The sequence below is a fragment of the Tenrec ecaudatus genome, chromosome 9 (assembly GCF_050624435.1).
Source record: "Tenrec ecaudatus isolate mTenEca1 chromosome 9, mTenEca1.hap1, whole genome shotgun sequence".
Classification (NCBI taxonomy): domain Eukaryota; kingdom Metazoa; phylum Chordata; class Mammalia; order Afrosoricida; family Tenrecidae; genus Tenrec; species Tenrec ecaudatus.
The window spans coordinates 53,014,827-53,040,813 of record NC_134538.1 but is presented as its reverse complement, the minus strand read 5'-3'; the positions used below and the strand labels follow the sequence as shown (position 1 = coordinate 53,040,813).

General features: G+C 39.8%; 2 protein-coding genes and 1 pseudogene across 2 annotated transcripts in view; all 3 read left to right on the top strand.

The window, feature by feature from the left end:
• The window catches only part of H2AZ2 (H2A.Z variant histone 2), a 36,671-nt gene extending 20,018 nt beyond the window's left edge, over positions 1 to 16,653 (top strand). Inside the window, exons 4-5 of the mRNA XM_075558116.1 lie at positions 5,656 to 5,785; positions 9,978 to 16,653. Of these exons, the coding sequence (XP_075414231.1) occupies positions 5,656 to 5,785; positions 9,978 to 10,039 (192 nt within the window). The 3' untranslated portion in view covers positions 10,040 to 16,653. The remainder of the gene's footprint in view (positions 1 to 5,655; positions 5,786 to 9,977) is intronic.
• On the top strand, positions 622 to 5,638 carry LOC142456828 (zinc finger and SCAN domain-containing protein 26 pseudogene; annotated as a pseudogene).
• Positions 16,654 to 22,151: 5,498 nt separating the features above from the next.
• LOC142456355 (cytochrome c-like) lies at positions 22,152 to 22,546 on the top strand. The gene has a single exon (XM_075557496.1). The coding sequence runs from the start codon at positions 22,152 to 22,154 to the stop codon at positions 22,464 to 22,466; it is 315 nt and encodes a 104-aa protein (XP_075413611.1). The 3' UTR covers positions 22,467 to 22,546.
• Positions 22,547 to 25,987: the final 3,441 nt, after the last annotated feature.

Below are 25,987 nucleotides of genomic sequence, written 5' to 3'. Positions count from 1 at the left end.
TTTGGGTCGCCACTCTGCACTTCCCCCTTCATTCACTATGATAAGATTTTTTTGTTCTGATGATGCCTTATACCTGATCCCTTCAACACCTCGTGATCGCACAGGCTGGTGTGCTTCTTCCATGTGGGCTTTGTTGCTTCTGAGCTAGATGGCCACTTGTTTACCTTCAAGCCTTTAAGACCCCAGACGCAATACCTTTTGATAGCCAGGCACCATCAGCTTCCTTCGCCACATATGCTTATGCACCCGTTTGGCTTCAGCGATTGTTTCATGGAGGTGTGCACCCAATGATATGATTTTTTTGTTCTTTGATGCCTGATAACTGATCCCTTCGGAACCTCGTGATCACACAGGCTGGTGTGTTCTTCCATGTGGGCTTTGTTGCATCTGAGCTAGATGGCCGCTTACTAAGGCCATATTTTCAAACTACTATTTCTTCCTCTTTGTTTCCAACTTGTGCGTTCTAATCACTAATATTTATAATGCATTTTTTTCCAAAACCTTTTTATTGAAAACTAATACAGATAGTATATCATTCCATAGTTCAATCACATCACGCAGTATTTTACGAATGCTACCACAATCGGTATCAAAGTGCTCTTTCCCTTCTACCAATGCATCTTGATTTCATGTTTGATCAATTTCAGACTGAAGACGTTGGTAAAATTCTTCAATTTCTTCTTCACAAACTTCATTAGTTGGTGCATAACTTGAGTAATAGGTCCTATCACTGACAGTATATATTCAAGATAAATCTTTAAATGTCCTTTTTGATGATGAAGGCAATTGGCTTTCCTCTTGAATCTGTCATTCCCCATATAATAAACCATAGGACTGCCTCATTTAAAATGGCCAACACCAGTCCATTTTAGCTCACTAATGCCTGAGTTGATGATTTTTATGTATTCCATGTCATTTTTGACGACTTCCAATTTTCCTAGTTTCATACTTGGTACCGTTTCGGTTATTAATAAATGTTTGCGGCCATTTCTTCTCATTTTGATTTTTGCCCCATCAACAAGTGAAGGTTCACAAGGCTTTATTCCATCTACTTTGTGTTGTAGGTCTCATTTTGACTCATACTTCTCAGTAAATGAAGCTGCTGAAGACTTTATCTTCATCATCACGAGCATGGTACTTTGAGAAGGTAGCCATATTTTGAGTGCCTTGATGTCGTAGTTATGCATTGGGCTGTGATCCACAAGATTAGCCATTCAAAACCATAAGCGGCTACTACTCCCATAAATAGACCTCCTCACAAGGGGAGGTCTACCCTGTCCTTTTAGTCAGCATAGATTTAATGATAATTTGGGTTTGGTTTTCTGACCTGATGGGTTCATCTTTTGGCACTCTGTTTTATAACTTTTGTGGCTAATTCCTCTGAAGTGTCGAGCCCATTCTGTCTTCTTGGTCTGGAAGCTTAGCTGAAACTTGTTCATTTTGGGTGACCCTACTGGTATTTGAAAATACCAATGACGGAGACCAAAGAGGGCTGGTAAGACGTAGCTGGCATTGAGCGCTGTGCTAAGATTGCCTTTGAGAGCAATTGTTCCTGATGTGGGCCCTTGCAGGGAGTATCCCTGAGGAGACATTCCAACCAACACTTTCCAAAACCGATCATTTGAAGGTTAGGATGGTGACAGTAGTAATAAGTGCTCATTCCACAGTTGCCCTGAATCTGAAGAAAGGGCTTCCGGCAGTCAAAGAAGACCACTCCTCTACTTGGGAGCAGAGATTCAAATTGCAATGAAACAGCAAAGGCCTTGGACAGGAGCAGTTGCGCAAACGATTCAGACAGCTGTGCTACGAAGAGACCACGGGACCTCTAGAAGCACCGAACCAGCTCCGGGAGCTCTGCCATCAGTGGCTGCGACCTGACATCCACACCAAGGAGGAGATCCTGGAGTTGCTGGTGCTGGAACAGTTCCTGACCATTGCTGCCCGAGGAGCTGCAGGCCCATGCGTGGAAGCGGGGAGGACGTGGTGGCTGTGCTGAAGGATCTAGAGCCAGAGCTTGAAGAAATGGAGCAAAAGGACTCAGGCCAAGCAGAGAAACAAAAAGGCTCATGTTGAAGATGGAGCCCTTCAAAACAGGGCAGGAGCAGCGGGGTTAGCCCAGGTGTGAAGTTTCAGAGCCCGACAACGAGAAGGATGAGGAGACTGAAAAGGAGAAGCTGATCATTGAGACAGACTCTTGCAGACGAGTGCAGTCATCTGGGGACAGATCTGAACCTGTGGAGACTCATTATGAGGACTCTGGCTGGGAAAGTCAGCAGATGAAGCCCCAGGAGAAGATTGACTATATATGCTCAGTACTCAGACCTGATTAAACACGAGGGCATGCACTTGGGAGACAAGCTCTGTGAGTTCACAGTGTGGCAGGGCTCTAGTCCTGCTGAACAACAGAAAATCCAGTCTAAAGAAAAAGGTCATCAGTGTCTTGAGTGTGGGAAAGCCTTCCAGAGGAGCTCCCACCTTATCAGACATCAGAAAACCCACCTTGGTCAGAAGCCATATCGGTGTAGTGAGTGTGAGAAAGTCTTCAGCCAGAATGCTGGCCTTTGTGAACATCTCAGAGTCCATACTGGAGAGAAGCCTTATCTGTGTATCCATCGTGGGAGGAATTTTAGGCGCAGCTCTCACCTTAATCGCCATCAGAGTTCACAGTCAGCAGGAGCCCTGTGAGTGCAAGGAGTGTGGAAAAACTTTTAGTCAGGCCCTGCTCCTTACCCATCATCAGAGAATCCACAGCCACTCAAAAGGTCTTCAGTGTAACCAGTGTGGAAGAGTCTTCAGTTTGACCTCAGGCCTGATTCGACAGCATAGGATTCACACTGGAGAAAGACCTTTCAAGTGTAATGTATGCCAGAAATCCTTCCTATTAAACTCACACCTTGTTCAACATGTGAGAATCCACAATGAAGAAAGACCCTATGAGTGTCACAAGTGCGGAGAAGCCTTCAGGCAGAGGGCAGGTCTTTCAGCATCAGAGGTGCCACCACAAAGATAAGCTGGCTTGATCAAGTATCACCTAAAAGGAAGCTCAGAGGCAGATGTGGTGACAACCAGACCTCACTTTGAGAAATGCCTCTGGCCAGCTCTGGCATCAGGGAATCCTTAGTGGCCAAGTTGGAGGCTGCCTGCGTTCCATTTCCCCTCATTTTAATTTCCTCACACTCATTTTTCTTGAAATTAGCTTTGGACCACAGTAGTTTGACCATAGTATGGTAGGTACTGGGGAGTTAGCTACCCAGAATGCTTTACTGCAGGACTTCTCAGAGCCTTTTACATGATAAATGAGTATTAGGAATCTTCAAGTAAGGGAGTACCCAGGACCTACCAAGAGTTTTAAAGTCAGCAGTGAATGAAAGTATCCACAGATTTACAGGCTTAAGCAAAATATGGGCAGATTTGTATTTTTGCATATGCTATAGCAACAGACTTATATATAAAATAGAACTTTCTGTAAAACCACACTGTCAAAATTGACTTCACAGACAGGCTCATCATCGAGAACATCTCCTTCAACTGTTAATATCCTGCCACCCCCCACCAGTCCCTAGTGAGTGAAAGCATTTAACAAAGTAAAGTTTTATTTTGCTGGTTAACTATAGAACTTGCCCCCAGGATTACTTTCATGTAATTTTACCATTTCCAGGACCTATTCCTTTCCACAAATCAAGGTTTTAATTTTAATTACACTGTGGAAGAGATTCCATAGGTCATGTAAATGAGCTGGGCCAAGGTAATCATCCTAGCTTACTAGATAACCCAGTTCCAGTAGACTGGCTGGCATGATTCAATAAATGTCTGGTAGAAGGCGGGGGGGAGAGAAGAAAATAATGACATAGCTTCCTAGCAATTCACAAGGTACCAAAGTACATGAACTGACATACCAGTGGTGGAGCTTACAATTAGACATTACATCTTTTCCAGATATTTATAATCTTAACGTAGAAAAATACTAAAATATAAACCATGAACTTTACCACCATAATCACTTCTAAACTGTAACTTTATACTAGTTACTTGGACAACTTAAAAACAATATTAATGTTAGTCTTACTCCACACTAGACACCATCTCTGAATTACTGGTAGGTTTTTGTTTGTTTGTTTTTTAACTCTCCAATTGATTATTAAGCCTGGGTTAGTGCTGCATTATTTAAATGAGGAAACTGGAGTTATCTATATTATTTACATTAAAGGTTCTTAGTGCAAATATAGTTTACAGAGAAAAATGTGACTGTATAGCTTATTGAGACTTTGAAATTTCTCTAGTTCAAAATTCCCATTATAGAATAAATGTAGAAACCTTATTGCCCTATAGGGCCCACTGATAAAGAGACTATATGGATACAAAAATAGAATATTTCTATACATTCACATTAAATTGTGATACAAGTGAAAGTTTACAGAGCAAGTTGGTTTTCCATTCAAAAATTCATATGCCTTTTGCTTTGTGACATTAATTGCAATCCCCACAATGTAGCAGCACTGTTGCCACTTCCTTCCTACGCATGCTATTTCCATTCATCCTTCTCTATCCTTTTTTGGGAGCATTTTATTGAGGGCTCTTAACAATTCTTACTACAATCTACAATCCACACTTAAATTGTATCAGGCATATATATACATGTTGCCATCATTCTTTTCTAAACAATTACTTTATATTGAGCCCTTGGTATCAGCTACTCTTTTCTTTCTCCCCCCTCCCACCCTCATGACCCCTTGAAGATTATAAATTATTATTTTCATATCTCACACTGACCACTGTCTCCCTTCCCTTATGATTTCAGTTCTTTCCCCTGGATGGGCTGTGGGGGTGGGGGGGAGGAGCGGGGGAGGTGTTTGCTCTCCTTTTTGCCTTCTGAGTTTTATCCCTGAGGAAATGCTGCCCTTTTGGTCTCATAAGGTTGATTGTTCAAAGAAGTGCAAGCCTCCTTGGTAATAATAATTGCATAGGCGTGTCTATTGTTTAGCTGAAATTTGGGTTGTGGAGTTGAGTTCACATCCAGGCTTGAAGGGTAACTAAGGACCAATAGTCTCAGGAGTATGCTGCCAATCTCTATCTTCTATCTGACCAGTAAACCTGGTTGTTATTTTGATTTTGAGTTTTGTTCAATATTTTTTTCCCCATTCTATCCAGGACCTTCCATGGTGACCCCTTCAGAGCAGTTGCCAGTGGTAGCCGTGCACCATCTAGTTCTTCTGGTCTCAGGGTCATGGAGGGTGAGGATTGCGTGGTCCATTAGTGCATTGGACTAATTGTTTCCATGCGTCTTTGATTTACTTTACTCCTTTTTGCTTCAGATGGGGAGAAACCAATAGTTGTACCTTAATGTTTAGAACTTAAAATCATATTTCATATTTTCCCTTTCATTTCTTTTTATATAATGATGTGTCTTGTAAATCAAGTTTTTACCTCTAGTTCAGAGAACAAAAACAAAAGGGGTCAAGTGAAATAATACACTTTTGAGAGTAAAGAGCATTATAGAAGTATGAGAAAGAAAATCATTATATATATGTGTGTGCTCTGTCTATATTTTGTATGTTGCATGTCCAGCTATCTTAGTGATATTTTTAGCTGTAGTTAGGAATGTACACTGAATTTTTTAAAACGGCATCCTTCATTTTTCATGAATGCTCATTGTAGGTACTGGAGCTGGCAGGAAATGCTTCTAAGGATCTCAAAGTCAAGCGTATCACTCCGCGTCACTTGCAGCTTGCAATCCGTGGGGATGAAGAGTTGGATTCGCTCATCAAGGCTACCATAGCTGGGGGTGGTATGTATTACTTTTTGAGCCGAAAGTATTGGTCTCTGACTAATAGGTAATTATGATCAGTGATCAATATGAGCTTTAAGTATATTATGAGCCACTCCTAAAAGTCAACAAACAGACATGGAACTATTTATAGCTTTTCCCTTTTTGTTGTTTTTTGTTGTTGTTTTGTCTTCCTTAATTGTTTTATTTGGCTTTGTCTTGTTTTTGCATTTATTATCGGGTCTGCATGTCTATCTAGATGAGGTAGGCGGTATAAACAATTTGGAGAGAAAACAGCGGGGACCAATGGTTCGGGGGAGGCGGATGAAAGGAAGGGGAGTATCAGCCAACTCAGGGACAAAGGAACAACAAGTAATCTAAAATCGATGGAGAGAAGGGCATAGGATGCCTACTAGGGCTTAATCAAGGGCAATGGAACAAAGGGGAATTCTTGAAACCCAAATGAAGGGGGAACATAATAGTGGGACTAGAGGAAAGAACCAGAGGCAAAGGACATTTGTAGAGGTCTAAATACAGGCTTGTGTATATATAAATTTATTTATGTATAATGATAGGGAAATAGAACCTATGTACTTATATTTATATGTTAAGTATTAAGGCAGCAGATGGACATTGGGCCTCCACTCGCGTCCTCCCTCAATACAAGAACACTTTGTTCTAGTAATCCGGCATTCTGTGATGCTCACCTTCTCAACGCTATCACTAAAGACAAAGTGGGTACATAAGAAAGCTGATGGTGTCCAGCTATAAAAGATAAAGCATCTGAGATCTTAAAGACTTGAAGATAAACAAGCGGCCATCTAGCTTAGAAACAACAAAGCCCACATGGAAGAAGCACACCAGCCTGTGTGATCACAAGGTGCCAATGGGATCAGATATCAGGCATCAAAGACCCAGAATAAAAAATTATATCAACATGAATGGGGTGTGGTGGGTTGTGGAGACCCAAAGCCCATCTGTAGACAGTTGAACATCCCCTTACAAAAGGGTCACAAGAAAAAAACAAGTCAGTCAGGGTACAGTATAGAACCAATGAAACAACTCTTTCCTAGAGTTCTTTAATGCGTCCCCCCTTGTCCCTTCTACTGTCATGACCTCAGTTCCACCTTACAAATCTTACTAGACCAGAGCATGCACACAGGTACAGATAAGAGCTAGGAATCCAGAACAGGTAAACTCCTCAGGACCATTAATGAGAATAGAGATACCAGTAGGGGAAGTGGAAGGTGGGGGGAGAAAAGGGGAACCAATCATAAGGATCTACATATAACCCCTTCGTACTGGGATGGACAACAGAAAAGTGGGTGAAGGGAGACAGAGGTTGGTGTAAGACATGGGTGGGATGGGGTATATATTTGTCAAGGGTTCATGAGGTAGGGAGGGTGGGAGAAGGGGGAAAATGAGCTGATATCAAGGACTCAAGTAGGAAAATGTGTAGAAAATGATGGCAACATATGTACAAATGTGCTTGACACAATGGATGTATGTATGGATTGTGATAAGAGCTGTAAGCCCCCAATAAAATGATTTTTTAAAGTATATTATCTAGATTTCGTTGTATATGAATAAATGTTTCTTCTATTTGTAGCTCTTATGAGGATATGTTGAAAAGTATTGCTACAAAAGCATACAAACCTTTATTTAAAATATCAAAACGTAAAGCTGTTTTCTAAAAACACCTTTAATCTAGGTCTGCATATTTCTGATAGAGTTTCCATCTCTAGCCCTTCCCCAAATAATTCTGCATTCTTCAGTGCATACCCCATCAAAATGATGGTTTGGGCTCCTCAAGGGACGCAAACCATCTTCCTTTTAAATGTCCTTGCAGCTTGGGGAACAACTAAAATCTGAAGTGGGCAGATGGGGGTGAGATCAGGGTTTGTCTGGTGGATAGTGTAAGGTAGGCAACAAAATTCTCATAGGACAATCCTGGCTGCTCAAAGCATGAGGAACAGGGGAATCTTGATGCCATGCTCCTGGCTTTTTGCACCAATGCAACTCAGCGTTTACATAAAGGTTCTCTTCATCTTTTGTGATTGCCTTCAAGTGCCTCTGACAGGATTGCCCTTTGGAATATCAAGAAATAGCTACCATAACCTTTTGAGCTGATCTCTTTGCTTTGAAGTTCCCCTCAAAAGCTGCTGTTTTGACTGGACCTTTTATTTGGTGGAGAGGTGGAGGGAGCCTGGTACATGGTACCCTAATGAGATTCAGACAAGTGCATTAGAACATGTCTGCAATTAATCACTGATTAAATAGACATGTAAACATATTTTGCTTGGGATAAACTCATACATGTAGGAACTGGAACCCTGGTATCAGTTCTTTTTTACTTACCCTCATGTAATACTATTTTTAATTTTAGCAAATTATTTGTCTACATTTCATATATGATGCATAAAGCCTGATGTTTAAAATATTTTCTATACCTTTGAAATACTTGGGAAATGCTCTTAAGAAGTTGCATAACAAAAAAAAAGTTAAAAAAAAGAAGTTGCATAACAATATACTTGGGCATGATAGTGGGACAGGAGGAACGTAAAAGGAAATAGAAGAAAGAACTGGGAAGCAAAAGCTATTTATAGAGTTATAAATGTAGACATGTCTATATGTAAATAAATTAATGTATCATTATAGGAATATAGGTCTATGTGCATATATGTTAACTATTAAGATAGCAGATGGACTTTGGGCCTCTACTCGAGGCCTCCCTAAACACAAGAACACTTTGTTCTAATAACCTGGCACTCTGTGATTCACCTTCCCAACATACTTGCTGAAGATAAAATGGGTGCATGAGAAAATATGGTGAAGAAAGCGGATGGTGCATAGCTCTCAAAATATATAGCATCTGGGGTCTTACAAGCATAAAGTTAAACACCTTCTAGCAGGGAAGCTACAAAGCCCACATGGAAGAACCACACCAGCCTGGGTGATCATGAGGTGTCAATGGGATCAGGTATCAGGTTATCAAAAGATTCCAAACAAATTAATATGTCATTGTGAATGACAGGGATCAGGGTGCATAACCAAAGTCCATCTGTAGGCAATTGGACATCCCTTCACAAAAGGGTCACAAGAAAGGGACGATTCAGCCAGGTGCAGTATAGCACCGACAAAACACAACATTCCTCTAGTTCTTGAATGCTTCCTCCTCCAACTACCATGACCTCAGTTCTACCTTACAAATCCTGCTAAACCAGAGTAAGTACCTTGGGACAGAGAAGAGCTCTGAACAAATGGAATACAGGACAGATAAACCTCTCAGGAACAGTAGTGGGAGTAGCAATACCATGAGGAGAGGGAAAGGGTACCAAGGGGAAGTGGGAGAAAGGGGGAACCGATCACAAGATTGGACATTTAGCCCCCCCCACCCCCGCCAAGGGGGATGACTAATAGAAATGTGGGTGAAGGGAGACAACTGATGGTATAAGATACAAAATAACAATAGTAATATTGATCAAGGATTCACAAGGGTGGGGGAGGGAAGGGAAAAGAGCTGATACCAAGGGCTCAAGTAGAAAGAAAATGCTTTAAAAATGATGGCAACATATGTACAAATGTGTTTGATACAATTGTTGTATGGGTTGTTCTAAGAGCCCCCAATAAAAATGATTATATATAATTATATATAGCCCCCAATAAAAATGATTGTGTGTGTGTGTGTGTGTTTTAAGCCGGTGAGAAACGATGTAAGTTAGTGAGTGATTCTTGATCTTTTCTTGAGAATCTGATGGAATCTGGTTCCACTTAGATAAAAATGTCCATACTTCTATATAAATAGTTGTAAAATGTCATGGGCGACTGGGGAGAATGAATGAACTTGGTGTAGATCTTTGTTTCCCCCTGGGGTGCTGGAGTGATCCACCGGGGTTACACAAGCAGATATAACCCTACGCTTTATCTTGGATTATAAGGTATAGTATAAAAGTTTTCTCAAGGGGACAACTTTGTTTTTTCCTGAAAAGGGATGGTAGGCCAAGTAAGTTTGAGAACTGTGATGTATAGCTATTTCAAGAGGGGCGGGGAAAAAAGGAGGGAGGAAGGGGTCAGAATGTGAAAAGGAATTTTTATTTTATTCATTTCATTATTTGTATAATTACTCTTTTTGCTTAAGGTATTAAGTATTGAGACATAGCCAGCTAAAAAGGTTTATTATAATACTGGTGTTTTTTGTTTTGTTTCATTCTAGGTGTGATCCCTCACATCCACAAATCCCTGATTGGAAAGAAAGGACAGCAAAAAACTGCATAGAGAGTTGTTTTAGCCAGCCCTCTTCCTCCCTGTCATTGTACTGTAACTGGGACAGAAGACAGAATGGGGATACGTGGAATTTTTAAGAATTAAATGCAAGAGCATAGACAATTACTGTAGACAGATATAAGAAACATTTGTATGTTTTAGATTTCAAAGTTTGATAAAAGTATCTTTTCATGTGGCAAAAATAGTGTGTTGATTGGCTAGGTTTCTCCTCTGTATTTTATACAAAAAAATTGATAAACCATTTTTTACAAAATTAATTTGTCTCAAAATTGTTCTGTTTGTGATGCATTGAAAAGATTTTTCTCAGACATTGAAACATTTTAAAGTCTTAAATTGGTTATCACATATTTAGAATAATCTTCAAACATAAATTGGGAATACTACTTCATTGTGATTTAGTAGTATATTTTATTTAGTCTTCAGATGCTGTTCATTATAATGTACACCATTATTTTATATGCTACCAAGAAAAACTCTGTCAATTAAACCATGATATGTCATCAGTTATGGAACACATCCCAATTTCAGGGATGTTAGAATGTGAGAAAATATGATTCAAGGTTGGTGAGATGGGATTGCAAACTATTTATTGAGCACTTGTCATGTGCCAGGTTCTTTGTTGAGTACTTTATAGGCTTAATCTCATAACGATGAATAAAGAACTTTTTAAGCACTCTGGCACATAGATGTAGAATCTGAGGCTTAGGGAGATTAAGCGGTATGTCAAAAGATATACTTTAAGCTAATACCTAGAACATGGCAAAGCTAGGGTACAGGCCGCGGTTTGTCATACTCTAGAGCCCACACACATAGCTAGAATTGGAGTTAAATGTATCAAAGTTTTCTCTCTTTGATTTAAAATTCCAAAATTTAGTAGACTTTTAGGAATTTGAATTCTATATATAAGTATGGGTTTAAAACTATATTAGCATTTTAAAATGCCACTTCACTATCCGGGCTTATGTATGTCTTAATTTTTTAAGCTCAAATCAATCAAAATAATTTTCATTCGTAGTTGCTTAGATTTGTATTTTCATCTGTTGCAAAAAGTTGACCAGAAGAGATGCATTGCTGTGTATTGAGAGTTTATATTTCCCCTTTCATTGACTTTTTTTTGCTAACTTCAAAACCTATTTTGTAGTCTGACTTTTGCAATAAACTGTCAAAAACATCATAGCATAGCCTATGGTGTGAGGAGGTGCAGGTGTTTTACTGCGCTGCCACTGGATGCCTGTGTTTTCTGCTGAGACTTACTGAGATAGGGGCTGCTTCATTGAAATTTACCTTGCAAGTCTGGAATAGTATTGAGGCTTAATTTCTTTATCAACTGTAGTAATACTTAGTAATACAATCTTCAAAAATCATTTTTTGTCAGCTTCTAAGTAACAAGTTATAAGATTAAACTGTGTTTTAAGATTTAACTGAGCAAACATATGCCAGTCCATCAAAGAACCCTGTCTGGGAGTCTTCAGTAAAGAAAATAAAATTTTAAATATCTTATAATACAACACTATTAAAACCAAATTCTCATTAAAAAAACTTTATTATGGAAATTTTCTAAAATAAATAGACTAGTAATACTCTGTGGTTTCCCTAGTCCTGCTCTCCCCCACTGGGCTAGTTTAAATCCCTCCCAGGCATCATGAACACATGCCAGTATTCTCTCTAAAGGTGTGCCACTTTTTATGGCATGACTAATAACTCTTATTGGGCAGGGGGTGAGGGTGGGATCGAATAGTTATTACTTAAGTTTTCTTTATTCTAAATTTATTTTACAATTAGTTTCTTTGAGTCGGGACCCAGATAAATCTATATATTGCATTTGATTGATAAGTTTTTGTTTATAAGGTTTCTCCTTTTTATGTTATTCTTATAGTTCAAATTTTTAAAGAAACTGCATTGTCCTGTAGAATTATCCCTCACTATAAGTTTTACTGAATTCATTCTTGTGGCATCATTTAAATTTCCTATGAATCGATAGTGAGCTCAAGAGGAGCGGGGTTATTTGTTCCTGTTTGTGTTTATTTGAACAAAATATGAAGTTTTCTATTAGCTACCCACCCTAAGTGGTCTTAACTGCTGTTAGTGATCATTGCTTAGATCCAGTATTCTATTTAGGACTGTAAATTGATGATATTCTAGTGTTTTTTTCTGGAATGATTATCTCAATTTATATACAGAACTCATGTTCCTTGGCATACTAGACAGGATAAAATTTCACATTCTGGTTGTTTCCGTGCACATATTTTGAAGATGTTTATATATATTGATGAGTCAATACCCACCACCACCACCATTATTTGAGTTTTTAAAAATTCTTAGAAACCTCAGCAGCAGCAGCAGAAGAGGCGTAATATCAGCCTTCCTTTGGCTTGGATTCATCCAAATAAGGGTGTTGTATCAGTACTTTGACAGTGTAGTTACTGGACGCTGCTCCTGGGACTGTGTGCTTGTTTGATCTTTGCTCTCTCCTAGTGTTTACCCCTCGTGTCCTTACAGCCCGGGTTTCGCAATCATGGTCCGTCTGGGAAGCCAGGCCCCCTTGCTACGTCTGTATTTGTTAAAGCATGCTCTGGTCACCATGTTTCATTTCTAATACATTAGTGTGTGTCACTAATGGAAGACTCAAACAGTCACACCGGAAACTTACTCAAAATCACTCCAGAACCGCATTTTAAGTAGTATAGCACAGATAAGTATAGTAATATTTCAGAGAAAGGAATGATTTTTTAAATAGAAGGTGAACTTGAACTGGACTCAGGAAAATGGGTTGTATTTGGACACTTAGAAAGACCAGGCTGTAAGGAAGCAGCATGAATACTATTTTAGGTATTACGAATGGAGACTGTGGGGAATCATGACAAAATAGCATATGTGATTTGAAGTTATAATGAGAAATGGGAGACTGGCTTTTAGTACTGTGTTTGAATTTATTGTAATGATTCATTTTTTGGCAGCATCTTAGAAAAAATTTCAGTAGTACAAGAAAATGAAAATAATTACACAGCGAACCGTTTATATACCCACCATCTAGATTATACGGTGTTAGCAATTTTCTGTGTTGCCTCTAATGATCTACTTAAATTAGATCATATGAGTTTGCCTTGATTTTATTACCAATTTTTCTTTTACTAAAGAAAAAAATATTTATAGATCAGATAATGTCATATTAAATGATTAGCATTTTTAGTGATCTAGTGAAACTTAAGTTGCATTGAGAATGTTACTAATTGGAGCTGAGGAATGGGCTGGCTGGACTGTGGATAGAATGGACTGAAAGAGATTGACTTCATAATGTGAATAAGATTTTAAGCATATTCTTAAATCTACATAAAAGTAACTGAAAATATGTTTTGTGCATGGTGTAGTAGTTTTCTGAATAGTTAAGATTTTATATTTGGCATTTTTGATAACGTACATTGCTGCAGCTACTAAGTGATATTTTGTGAGTCTGGGCTTCCGAACGCTAAGGAAGGATGAGAATAAGTACAAATAAACCAAACCTATTGCTAATTGAATAGGTTACAACTCACGACCCAATGTGCTACAGAGTCGAAATGCTCTGTAGCATTTTCTTAATGTAATTTTTATGAAAATTGTATGCCAGGCCTTTCTGTGGCACTGCGGGCTGAGTTCAGATTGCCTGCCTATACAAGTACTGATGTGAATTCATATTTGGATAGCACCCAGTGTAACTGCTGTAATTAGCCAGCTTCCTAGCAGAACACCACACAGGGAGAGGGCATTTTGCTTTGTGGGGTCTGGTCTGTAGATGTCCACAAAGTAGAGGGTAGATAAACGTAATGGGCAGCGTTTTGGCCCTGTGCCTTTGCTCCCCTTGTATTAGGTTACATAATAAGGGAGGGGGGCTTTGCGGATATAATTAAGTCTACTGAAAGGGGATAGTGTCCTGGATTATCTGGGAGAATCCAGAGAAGCCATGTGAACATTTAGAAGCAGAAGAGGAGACTGATTTGGAGGGAGGACTCAATGCTCTATTGCTGTCTTGAAAGTGGCAGAACCACATGGAAAGCATGAAAAGGAAATTCTGTCAACAACCAGTAATCTTGGGAAAGAACCTGAATCCAGTCACACTGTATGTCAGGTGGCTGGCCTCTGAAAACTTGTTTTGAACTGCTCAGTGGGGAAATGTGTATGTCAGCAAGAGAAAATTAGGACAGGAATATGTGAAGTTTGCATTATTGGACCACTTAAAGGTAGAGATTTATGACTTGTTACACATAGCAGAGTTAGGCTTTGCAGTTCTTTTATCCTTAGTATGTTGTTCCAGAGCTCAATACATCTGGGTTCAAGTCTGACTGGCTGGTCCCTAGTTGTGTGGCCTCAGCCAAGTGACTTTAACATTTTGCAAGTTTCTCTCCTAAAATGGATATGATAGACTACCTCACATAGTCTGATCATTATGCATGTAAAATAGTTAGCAGTGGTTTGAGCCCAGAGTACTTTAAAACAGTTTCTGAGAAGCAGTTTTCCCAGTCACCATTTCAGGCAGAGCCTTTACCACCAAAGGCATAACAAGAACATCTCTCTCACTGCCACTGAGTCAATGCCTACTCAGAGCAACCCTGCAGGGCAGAGGAGAACTGCCCTGTGCGTTTCAAACACTTAACCTTTCACAGGCTCAGCTTTCTCCCACTGAGTGGCTAATGGTTTCCAACTGACTGCTGACATGAGTAGCATCCCAACACATAATCACTGTGCCAGGAAGTTTCCTTAATAAGAACATAGACAGATTAAACACATAATTAAGAATATTAAAACTGGAACTCTCAGGCCAATTATTTGGAGGACACCTTTAGAAAAGTACATGGTTAACAGTAAGTCATGTTAATGAAGTAATGTGTGACTTAAAGTATTGAAAAGTAAATCCATGACATTTGTAGAGATGTCGTTGGTACTATCTTTGGCCTGAAAATGGAAATATTGACTGCATTTTTTTTCATGAAATAGTCAAAAACTATACCAGTTACTAGTAATATGTAAACTAATAAGGGAAAAAATAACAGTTAACAGAAGTGCTAACTTAGTTATCTTTCTTCAAGTACTCAAGATTCAAATTGGTGCTTCAAGAAAATTGTAGATTACTATGGCCTTTGTGATATATGGAAATTAGTGAAACAAAAAATATGAAGTATTTGAGTACCAAGGATCAACTGTACTTAGTTTGTGCTGCAAGGACTCCTTGTGTGCCTAAGACATCTGTACATAATGGACATTCCCTTTAGGAAGTTGTCTCAAAAAAGCAGAGGTGGGCCCACCTTTTTAAGTAAGGAGCAGAAACAATCCTGACTCTCAGCTTGTGGCTCTGTAGACTAGTTAGTAAGGGATATAATCTCAGATACTGCAATATCAGAGATGCAGTTTTTATTAAAATTTATGAATCTTAATCTGATGAATTATATAAAAACCTAATGTAGTTTTAAAAATATTCAAACTTTGCAAGCAAATTCAACACAGTTATCATAAAACAAAAATCTCAACCCCCAGTAGTAAGCTTGTTGTTTGGCCCCAATTCTTCAGGAAATCTTAATTCAACCAAAGATCTAAAATCTTCATCCCAGTAAAAAATGGAGACCTGCTCACTTCCTCTTGCTTTTTCCTAGGAGTCCTTTCTGGCAGTTTCTGGTTTGAGACCTTTAGGAGCTAACCTCTGCAAATGCTTACAGTATGTTTGAGTTAGGAAGCCTGTGTACAGTGTTAGATCCCAAAGACTATCTGTTTGATAACCTAGGCTGAACTTGGTGTGTACTTTTGAAAATAAGACTGTTTCTTTTAGAATTCTTTTTAAATTCTCTGTAAATAAGACCTTTTTGCTACTTAATTGAAAAGAATGTATTTCAAATGTCTGCATTTGTGTATAGTAGACATCATTTTATGAACAGATGACTAAGATTAGGGTTGGCCACTCACAGTGGTTCCCAAACTATTTTTTCATAGATGTTTCATGACCTGGATTGATGTGTGTGTTCCATAATAAAATTGAATAATGTCAGTATTTTTCCCCAAATGGCAGAAAGAACGAAATAGTTTATTGTCTTGTCAATTTTAACTTTTTCTTGAAAATCGCATGTATTGCCAAAGTAAAAGGCTCACACACTAATGTTAATGGAAATGGTGAACAGATTTCATTGGTTTCCTGGTGTGTGCTTGATTTGATCTTTTATTGTATGTACCTTCGAATCATGTTTTCTGTTTGAAAGATCTCATTTATATATGATGGAATTAAATTTATTCTTTGTAAAAAGAGGTGGACATCGCTAAACAATCTCTGCAACCTTTAGAAATGATGAGAAAGTGAATTTCTCACCCCTGAAGATTCTCAAGCAGAGGCTGCCAAGAATGCTAGGACCTACACACATGGGCCAAGCATTCTGTTAAAACCTGTCATAGTCCGCCTCTTGATAATCTTCACAAGTTGATAGCTTCGTTAAAGATGAGAAAAATGAATCCAGAGTTACATCTGAGATGTGACAGGACTAAGAATTAGGTCTGTCTAGCGCCAAAGCTCAGGATTTTTGTTATACAGATTCACGTAGGGCAAGTCACTAAACATTTTCTTTGGAAAATCTGCTATGTACTTTATATACATTTATTTAATTCAATGCCCTGAATACACCTTTGAAATAATTGCTTTAGTTTACAATAAAGAAAGATTCAGAATTCCCTGACTCCAGTTCTGCAGAGTGCCATGATAGGAACGATAGTAGGTCTTACATTGAAACTATAGGGAGAATGGGTATGTAGCACACGTCTGGAAGAAACTAGCTTGTTTCGAGTTTAGGGTACTTTGTGTCTATGTGTCTTATGGATTGCAAGGAGTTGCATCATGTATGTATGAGTGTAGATGTGTATTGACTCCCTATGAATATGAAGCTGGGAAAGCAACTTCAATGACTGCACAACGACTTCACAGTTACTGCCACATTCGTCCACAGGACTTCCCTCACTTCAGACTCAGCTGCAAACTCAGAGGTCCCCAAGCTACCCTTCTATACAGCTACCAGCAAATTTAGGAAGTCCCGATATCCCTTCAGGTTTAATAATTCCTTAGAATGACTCGTAGGCCTTAGGGAAATGTTATACTTAAGATTATGGCTTTATTAGCTCTCACTGCCATCATATTAGGTTCAACTCATAGGGACCCTAAGTTGGACAAGGCAGGCCTGTCCCTGTGGGTCTCTAAGACTTAACTGTAGGAGGGAAAAACCTCTTCTTTGTCCTAAGGAATAGGTAGAGGCTTCAAAATATTGCCCTTAAGGTTAGAAGGATGCACATCAGAAGTACAGTGGGACAGGTGCATAGATCGGAGCCCTCTGTTGTGTTCTCTACTGGGGTCGTCAGGATGTACTATCCTCCCTACACATTGTTGTGGAATGTTGAAGGAAGCTTGATTCCTGGGTCTAGCTTTTTTATTGGGTCTTTATACATATGCATTATTGAATCAGCCATGTGATTAAACGTATTCTTCAAGTCCCTCCTCTCCCCAGAGGTCAGACTAATACTACATGTCTCAAATTTTCACTCTTCTAATCACATGAATGGTCTTTCTAGCAAGTCCAGCACCCATGCTGTCATGTCACAAGTATAATCCTAAGTACTGGTCCACTTCATCAGCATAAACTTAGGTGTGTTTTGAGGAGCTTACAGTAAAGACATTCTCACCAAAAATCAAAACTCATTGTCATCAAGTTGATCCTGACATAGCAATCCTATAGGACACAGTAGGACTGCCCCTATGGGTTTCTGAGACTGAGAGTAAGGTCAGCAAATTCCAAGGATTTAAAGACTATCTCCCAGTCAAAGGCCAGGCAAATTATGTCATATCATGGCATCAGCCTGTTATACCAAAAACATTAGCAGTAACAGGTGAACACAAAGTAAGACTCAGTACAAGTGTGCTCATTTTAAAAGCCCCTCACCACTCTAGGATCAGTGAGGATACACTAAGGATTGCCTGCCCATAAACCTGTATAGATCCTGGATGAGTGTGTGAGGTACATGCTCCTAGGTGAGAAATTGCCCTAGAGGCTTTCTTGTTTATTAACAATCTTCACCCTTCCACATAAGCTGCTTTTCCCTCTTCATTTTCAATCGGTGATGTCCATTTCTCAATACCTGTTCAACTTTTTCTTCCTGTTAGCTTTCTACCTAAGATCTTGCAAAGGGTAAGCTACCATGCTTCTTGTTTTTCATGAGTCCATTTCAAGTGGTCACAGAATGAATGTCAGTTTGGAATTTTGTAATCTAGGAACCCTATGCCCAATTCCCCCATAACAAATAGGCCACACATGATCCTAAATAGACTACTGGCTGGGAGCCCTCATAGACCAACAAGTGCTTCACCCATCTTCCATCCCTACTGAATAGGGCCAAATTCATGCTTAGGTGTTGTCTACCCTAAAATTCACCTTCCCAAAGAGCTTTGATTTTTTTTTTCAATAACAAAACTCACAGCCATCGACTCTACCTACTCATACAGACCCAATTTGACAAGGTTGAGTTGCTCCAATGAGTTTCTAAAACTAACTCTTTATGGGAGTACATAGCTACCCCACCACCACTCCCTCCACCCCCACCTTTCTTGGCGTGACTGGTGGTTTCAAACTGCTGACCTTGCAGGTAACAGCCCAATGTGTAGTCACTGACTCCAGGGTTCCTTTGTACAAATACAGACATGATATTAAAATACACAGCCAAATCATGAGTACCTACCTGCTTTTATTTTGTGATCCAAAGTGCAAGATTTGGGGAGCTTTCTCATACATTTTTGTTCTTTAATAAAAAATTTTCTAATAAGACACAAGCTGTCTGGCCAACATTACAATACAAAGTCCAAGTTAAAATGGGTTTATTTGTTTTTTTAATGTAAGGAGCGGGGGGGACATACCTTACTGCAGTGTTTCTCAACCTATGGGTCGCGACCCCTTTGTGGGTTGAACGACCCTTTCACAGGGGTCACCAGATTCATAACAGTAGCAAAATTACAGTTAAGTAGCAAAAATAATTTTATGGTTGGGGGTCACTACAACCTGAGAAACTAAAAGGAAGGCGCCATTAGGAAGGTTGAGAAACACTGCCTTCCTGTAAACCACCAACCAAGACTATAGCGTTTGACAACCTTCTAACTTGAAACTGAAGATCATACAGGAGGTCATCTACCAAATAGTACATGAAGAACATCCTGAAGAATGTGCTCCCTACAACTAACTATATGAGACCAAAAGAGCGACATTTGCCCCAAACCAAGGATGAGAAGACAGGGGAAACTGACAGGAAAACCAGATAAATGGAACCAGGAAGCCTAGAGAAAGTAAGAGCATTGATGCATTACTGGGGTTATGACGAAAGTCGTGGAACAGATTATGCTTCATTTACTGATTGGAACACACATTTGCTATGTAAACTTTCACCTGAAGCAAAATAAAATGTTTTAATTTTTTTTTAACTTAGGTAAGCAAGTTTTGAAAAAGTTGAAATGTCGGCCCTTAGGTCACAAATTTTTCCAAGGTAAATTAAATACAGGTTTCCTCTCCATACCCGTCTAAAACAACCCCTTCCAGCACATTCTGCAGGCTCATGTAGCTTGGGCACTCTTGGCTCTGTTTTGCACAAACGTTCTTGATAGTTGTTAACCTGAAATGTGTAATTAGTACAAACTGAAGCTGTTGGAGAGAACTTCTTTCACAACCAGCATTTCCTTCCTGCATTCCCATCGCAGGGTAATGGCTGTGTCATAGACCAAAGTCACAGAGTCTGGGTCAAAGTCAAAGAGGTTTATTGAGGGGTAAGGCAATTTTCAAACAGAACACAAAATTCAAAGACTTCTGAATTAAGTGACCTAAGTAGGCGGCGACATCCTGACCAGTCCAGGGCGGGAATAGCTTCCTTTGCAGCGTATCTGGATGTGCCCTTGATGGAGATCACTGTACTGGGGCCTGCGTAGTTGTAACTCGTGCCGCCTTTGCTTAGGGAAGGTCTGAACCAATATCATAAGCTGCTATAAATCTTATGAAAGAAGAAAAATTTCAAGCCTTTAGTTGCAATATTGAAAGATTGGGTGGGCCAGGAGCAAATGAAAGCAGAGAGAGAGTGGAACACATCCTGGCCCACCAAGCCCTGAGGACCTGCTCAGAGCAGACAACTCACAGAGAGGACCTTAGAGCCGGCCCCACTATGAGACATGACATCCCTCACTGACCCATAGCACTTCGGGGACAACACTGGAGACACAGTGTGGGAATTGTGTCCGATCTGACCCCACCACACAGGCAAAACACTTGAGTATGCAACAGAACTGCAAGGGGAACAGAGCAAAGACGTCCCCAGGGAATACCGAAAATAGACTGGGGCAGGGCATGGCACCCCATCAGACTCGGCAGAAAACATTCCTAAAGGACAAAGCACAGACCATGAACTATTTACAGGCTTTTTTTTTTTTTCCGGTTTGTTGCTTTGTTTTGCTCTGTCCTGTTTTTTGTGCATATATCTCTGCAGGTCTGTCTAGATAAGATAAGTGGGATAAACAATCTGGAGGAGAAAACAACAGGATGGATGGTTCTGGGAGAACATGGGAGAGGGGGAGGCGGGGGAAAGGAAGTGGGTGTTAAACCCAGGGACAAGGGAACAACAAGTGATCCAAGATTGTTGCCGAGGAAGGTGTAGGAGGCCTGGTGGGACTTCATCAAGGGCATTGTAACCGAGAGGAAGTACTGAAACCCGAATGAAGGCTGAAAAGTGGGACAAGAGGAAAGTAAAAGGAAATAGAGGAACTAGGAAGCAAAGGGCATTTATAGAGGTCGAAATGCATGTACCAGTGTACTGTATATACTTCAGTATAAGCCAACCCCAATATCAGCTGAGGCTCCTAATTTTACCTCAAAAACTGAATTAAAAATGTGCTGAAATTGACCCACCTAAGGGGAGGGTATTGTTTAGATCTCCACAGGAGAGGGAGAGAGAGACCAGAGTTCAACCTGATGCGCCAAGACATGAATACAACATACCAGCATGTACCAGGGAACCAATAGAGAGGTCTGCGGGGCAGCCCCAGTCCCAGCTATGTGGACACACATCCTCTCAGAAGAGTGCACTTCAGAGGACAGCTTGGGGAGAGGGGCACGTCTGATTAGAGCAGACAGGAGAACCAAAAAGGGATGGAGAGGGAGAAGAGGACATCCTGGCCCACCAAGTCCTGAGTAGGATTTTCCTGCTCAGAGCAGACAACACACAGAGAAGACCATAGGGCTGTCCCCACCATGAGACACGACATCCCTTGCTAAACCATAGCGCTGTGGGGGACACTACTGGAGATGCAGTGTGGGAATTGTGGACAATCTGACCCCATGACAATGGGGTGAAACACTAAGGGCAATGCAACAGAGCAGCAAGGGGAGCAAAGTGATGAAAGCCCTAGGGAATACCAAAAATAGACTGGAGACAGTGCGGCACCCCACCAGACTCAACTGGAAAACACTGGTAAAGGCCAACAAACAGACCTTGGACTATTTATAGGCCTTTCCATTGTTGTCAGTAGATTTATTTTTGTTTTGTTATTGATTTCTTGCTCTTCCTTTGTTGTTTTATTTGGCTTTACCTGGTTTTTGCACTTATTAATGTATCTGCATGTCTGTCTAGATAAATGGGATAAATAATTTGGAGACAAACGGGACCAATAGTTCCGGGGGGGGGATATGGGAGAAAGGACGGGCATGGAGGGGAACCAACCCAGGGACAAGAGAGCAACAAGTAAACTAAAATCAATGGAGAGAAAGGGTAGGATGCCAAGTGGGGCTTAATCAAGGGCAATGTAGCAGCAAGGAATTACTAAACCCGAATGAAGGCCAAACATGATGGTGGGACAAGAAGAAAGTAAAAGGAAATAGAGGAAAGAACCAGGAGGCAAAAGACATTTATAGAGGTCTAAATATAGGCATGTGCCCATGTTAATATGTTTATATATAACAAGAGGGGAATAGATGTATGTTCTTATATCTAGATGTTAAGAATTAAGGTTTTGACTTAATGGGGTGGGACATCCAGCCTCTGGACATGTACGGTCACGCAACGAGAGCATGAAGTCACGATGGGTGACATTGAGAAGGGGAAGGTTTTTGTTCAGAAGTGTGTCCAGTGCCACACTGTGGAAAAGGGGGGCAAGCACAAGACTGGGTCAAACCTCCATGGTGTGTGTGGGAGGAAGACAGGCCAAGCCCCTGGATTCAGTTACACAGATGCCAATAAGAACAAAGGTATCCACTGGGGAGAGGACACACTGATAGAGTATTTGGAGAATCCTAAGAAGTACATCCCCGGAACAAGAACAATCTTTGCTGGCATTAAGAAGAAGGGAGAAAGGGCAGACTTGATAGCTTATCTCAAAAGAGCTACTAATGAGTAATAGTTGGCCACTGCCTTATTTATTATAAAATAGGAATGTCTTGTGACCTTTTTTTAAACATGTACCATATTTAAATTGATCTCATACACCAGAAATCTGATCATGAATGACTGATAAGGATATTTTGTTTAGACAGTCTTATTAAATTAAAGATTGGCTGGGGTTAAAAAAGAATTAAGGTTGCATATGGATATTGGGGCACCTCCCTCAAGTACTCCCTCAAAGCAAGAACACTTTGTTGTAATAATCCGGCATTCTGTGATGCTCACCTACCCAACACGATCACTGAACACAAAATGGGTGCATAAGTAAATGTGAAGAAAGCTGATGGTGCCTAGCTATGAAAAGAGAGTCTGGGGTCTTAAAGGGTTGAAGATAAACAAGCAGTCATCTAGCTGAGAAGCAACAAAGCACACATGGCAGAAGCACACCAACCTGTGTGATCATGAGGTGTCAACAGGATCGGGTATCAGGCTTCAAAGAACAAAAAATCATATTGTGAATGAGGGGGAGTGTAGAGTGGAGACCCAAAGTCCATCTGTAGGCAACTGGACATCCCCTTACAGAAGGGTCACAGGGAGAAGATGAGCCATACAGGCTGCATTATCGCACCAATTAAATATACAACTTTCCTCTATTTTTTAATTTTATATTTTATTTTAAATTTTTATTTTATATTTTACTTATTATTTTAAATCATTTTATTGGGGGCTCATACAATTCTTTTTTATTTCATTACCATTTTTATTAGTTTTTTTAAATCAATTTATTAGGGTCTCATTCAACTCCTATCACAAACCATACGTCAATTGTATAAAGCACATTTGTGCATTCGTTGCCCTCATCATTCTCAAAACATTTGCTCTCCACCCAAGCCCCTATCAGGTCCTCATGTTTATTTTTATAGCTTTGAAATTTTACTGAAATCCAGGTTTACAGTATAACAATCTAATACATTATATTAAATGCTTTCCAACCAGTATCTTTACCTGCTTTATATAATTTCTTTTATTTTTTATATAATTTCTAAATATGAAAACTTTCTAATTTTTCATGATAAACCAATTATTCTTTAACAAAAATGTTAGATACTTCTCCAACTGTTAGTTCACCATCATAATTGAAGTAAGTTCAAATGCTGAAAATTTAAGACCTCAATTTTGTGGCCAGTTTAATATAGGAAAGAAAAAAATTACATGGTTTAACTGTTGTTAATTTTGAAAATGATGATGGCAACAAATATACATATGTTCTTGACACAATGGATGGATGTATGGATTGTGATAAGAATTGTACGAGCCCCCAATAAAATGATAAATAAAAAAATAAAAACTTGTTAACATTATGTGGTATTAGAATATGGTTTTTCAACATAACCATATGAATCTTTCATTAAAATGTTCAAGTATTTCCTACTGAACATGCTGAAAGTATAAAAATCTTCATTTGGAATTAACCTATCTTGAATTAATAAGATAATTGTGGCACTTTATTTTTTTCCTTTAGTATTATTTTATTAAATCATAAATGTACAACAGCTTCTTACACACACTTAAATTTTCAAAGGAAAATGTTATGTCTTCTTACACCGTGATCCTGGCTAATAGCTTTAAATAAGACATTTAACCTTTTGCTTATAGTAAGTGTCTAAGGTACAGCCTGATCCAGATAGCAGATTACTGGCAAGAATAAATGACTTCCTCTAAGGAGTGAGTCGTTTAGGATCATGGGGGAACATCGAGGTTTGATAGACATTGCGCAACCCCAAAAACAGCATCGTCACTCATTCCACCCAATCCTTCCACCAGCATGAGGAGGAGCTCCAAAGCGGAAGGAGTCGATGTAAGCCTTAATTTTCTCTAGATCAATTCCATGATGTATGGCTCTCTCTGTTAGCAGCTGAGGGTCGTGAATTCTTTGAGCTCCTGAGAGCATTTCTTCCCCTCTCACAAACATATCATTAGAGTTGGACTGTTTAGAGTCTCTTGGGCCAGGCATGGTATAGAAAGGTCTGCCAGCCAAGGGATACTTGTTGAGAATATAAAAATCTGTATCATACTTTTCTTTTACTGAATGACCCAACAGTTTTTCATTTGGTGTGCTCAGGTCCTCTTTACTTTTCTTTTTTTTTTAATTAATAATTTTTTTATTGGGACTCATACAGCTCTTATCACAATCCGTACGTACATCAATTGAGCAAAGCAACCTTATACATTCATTGCACTCGTCATTCTCATAATTCACCTTCCACTTGGGTTCCTGGAATCAGCTCGGTTTCCCTTTTTTTCCCTTCCCTCTCCCTCCCCGCTCCCCCCTTCCCCCTGGTCCCTTCATAGTTTATAAATAATTATTATATCTTATCTTACACTCCCCGGCGTCTCCCCTCACTACCTTTCTTTTACTGAACGACCCAACAGTTTTTCCTTTGGTGTACGCAGGCCCTCTTCATCCCCCACTTCAATGCCAGCTCCCCTCAGCATAGCCAACGCTTCGCAATATTCTAATCCTAGAGTTGGTTCCAAGAATTTGAATGTTTCACATGGGAACTGTTTATTCACTGTTTGAATTTCAATCTGAAACCTTTCTTGCAGCCCTTTGAATATTTGGGAGGTCCTCATTTTCCCCTCCAACTCCCCCCTCCCTCATGAACCCTTGATAATTTATAAATTATTATTTTGTCATATCTTGCTCTGTCCCATGTCTCCCTTCCCTCACTTTTCTGTTGTATGTCCCCCAGGGAGGAGGTCACATGTAGATCCTTGAAATCGGTTTCCCCTTTCATATCCACCCTCCCTAACCCCTCCAAGTATCGCCACTCACATCACTGGTCCTGAGGGGATCATCTGTCCTGGATTCTCTGTGTTTCCAGTTCCCATCTGTACCAGTGTACATCCTCTGGTCTAGTCAGACTTGCAAGGTAGGATTCAGATCATGACAGTGGGAGGGAGGGAGGAAGCGTTTAGGAACTAGAGGAAAGTTGTATGTTTCATCGTTGCTACATTACACCCTGACTGGCTCATGTCCTCCCCAAGACTGTAAGGGGATATCCAGTGGCCTACACATGGGCTTTGAGTCTTCACTCTGCACCCCCCCCCATTCACTGATATGATTTTTGTTCTGATGATGCCTGATACCTGATCCCTTCCACACCTAGTGATCGCACAGGCTGGTGTCCTTCTTCCACGTGGGCTTTGTTGCTTCTTCTGAGCTAGATGGTTCCTTGTTTACCCTCAAGCTTTTAAGACCCCAGATGCTATATCTTTTGGTAGCCGGGAACCATCAGCTTCCTTCACCACATTTGCTTATTCACTCGCTTTGTCTTCAGCAGTTGTGTCAGGAAGGTGAGCATCATAGAATGCCAATTTAATGAAAAGAAAATATTCTTGCATTGAGGGAGGACTTGAATGGAGGCCCAATATCCTTCTGCTACCTTAATACTAAACCTATAAATATATTAATATAGATCTATTTCCCATACTCACATATAAGTATATTTGCTTATGTACATGCATTTAGACCTT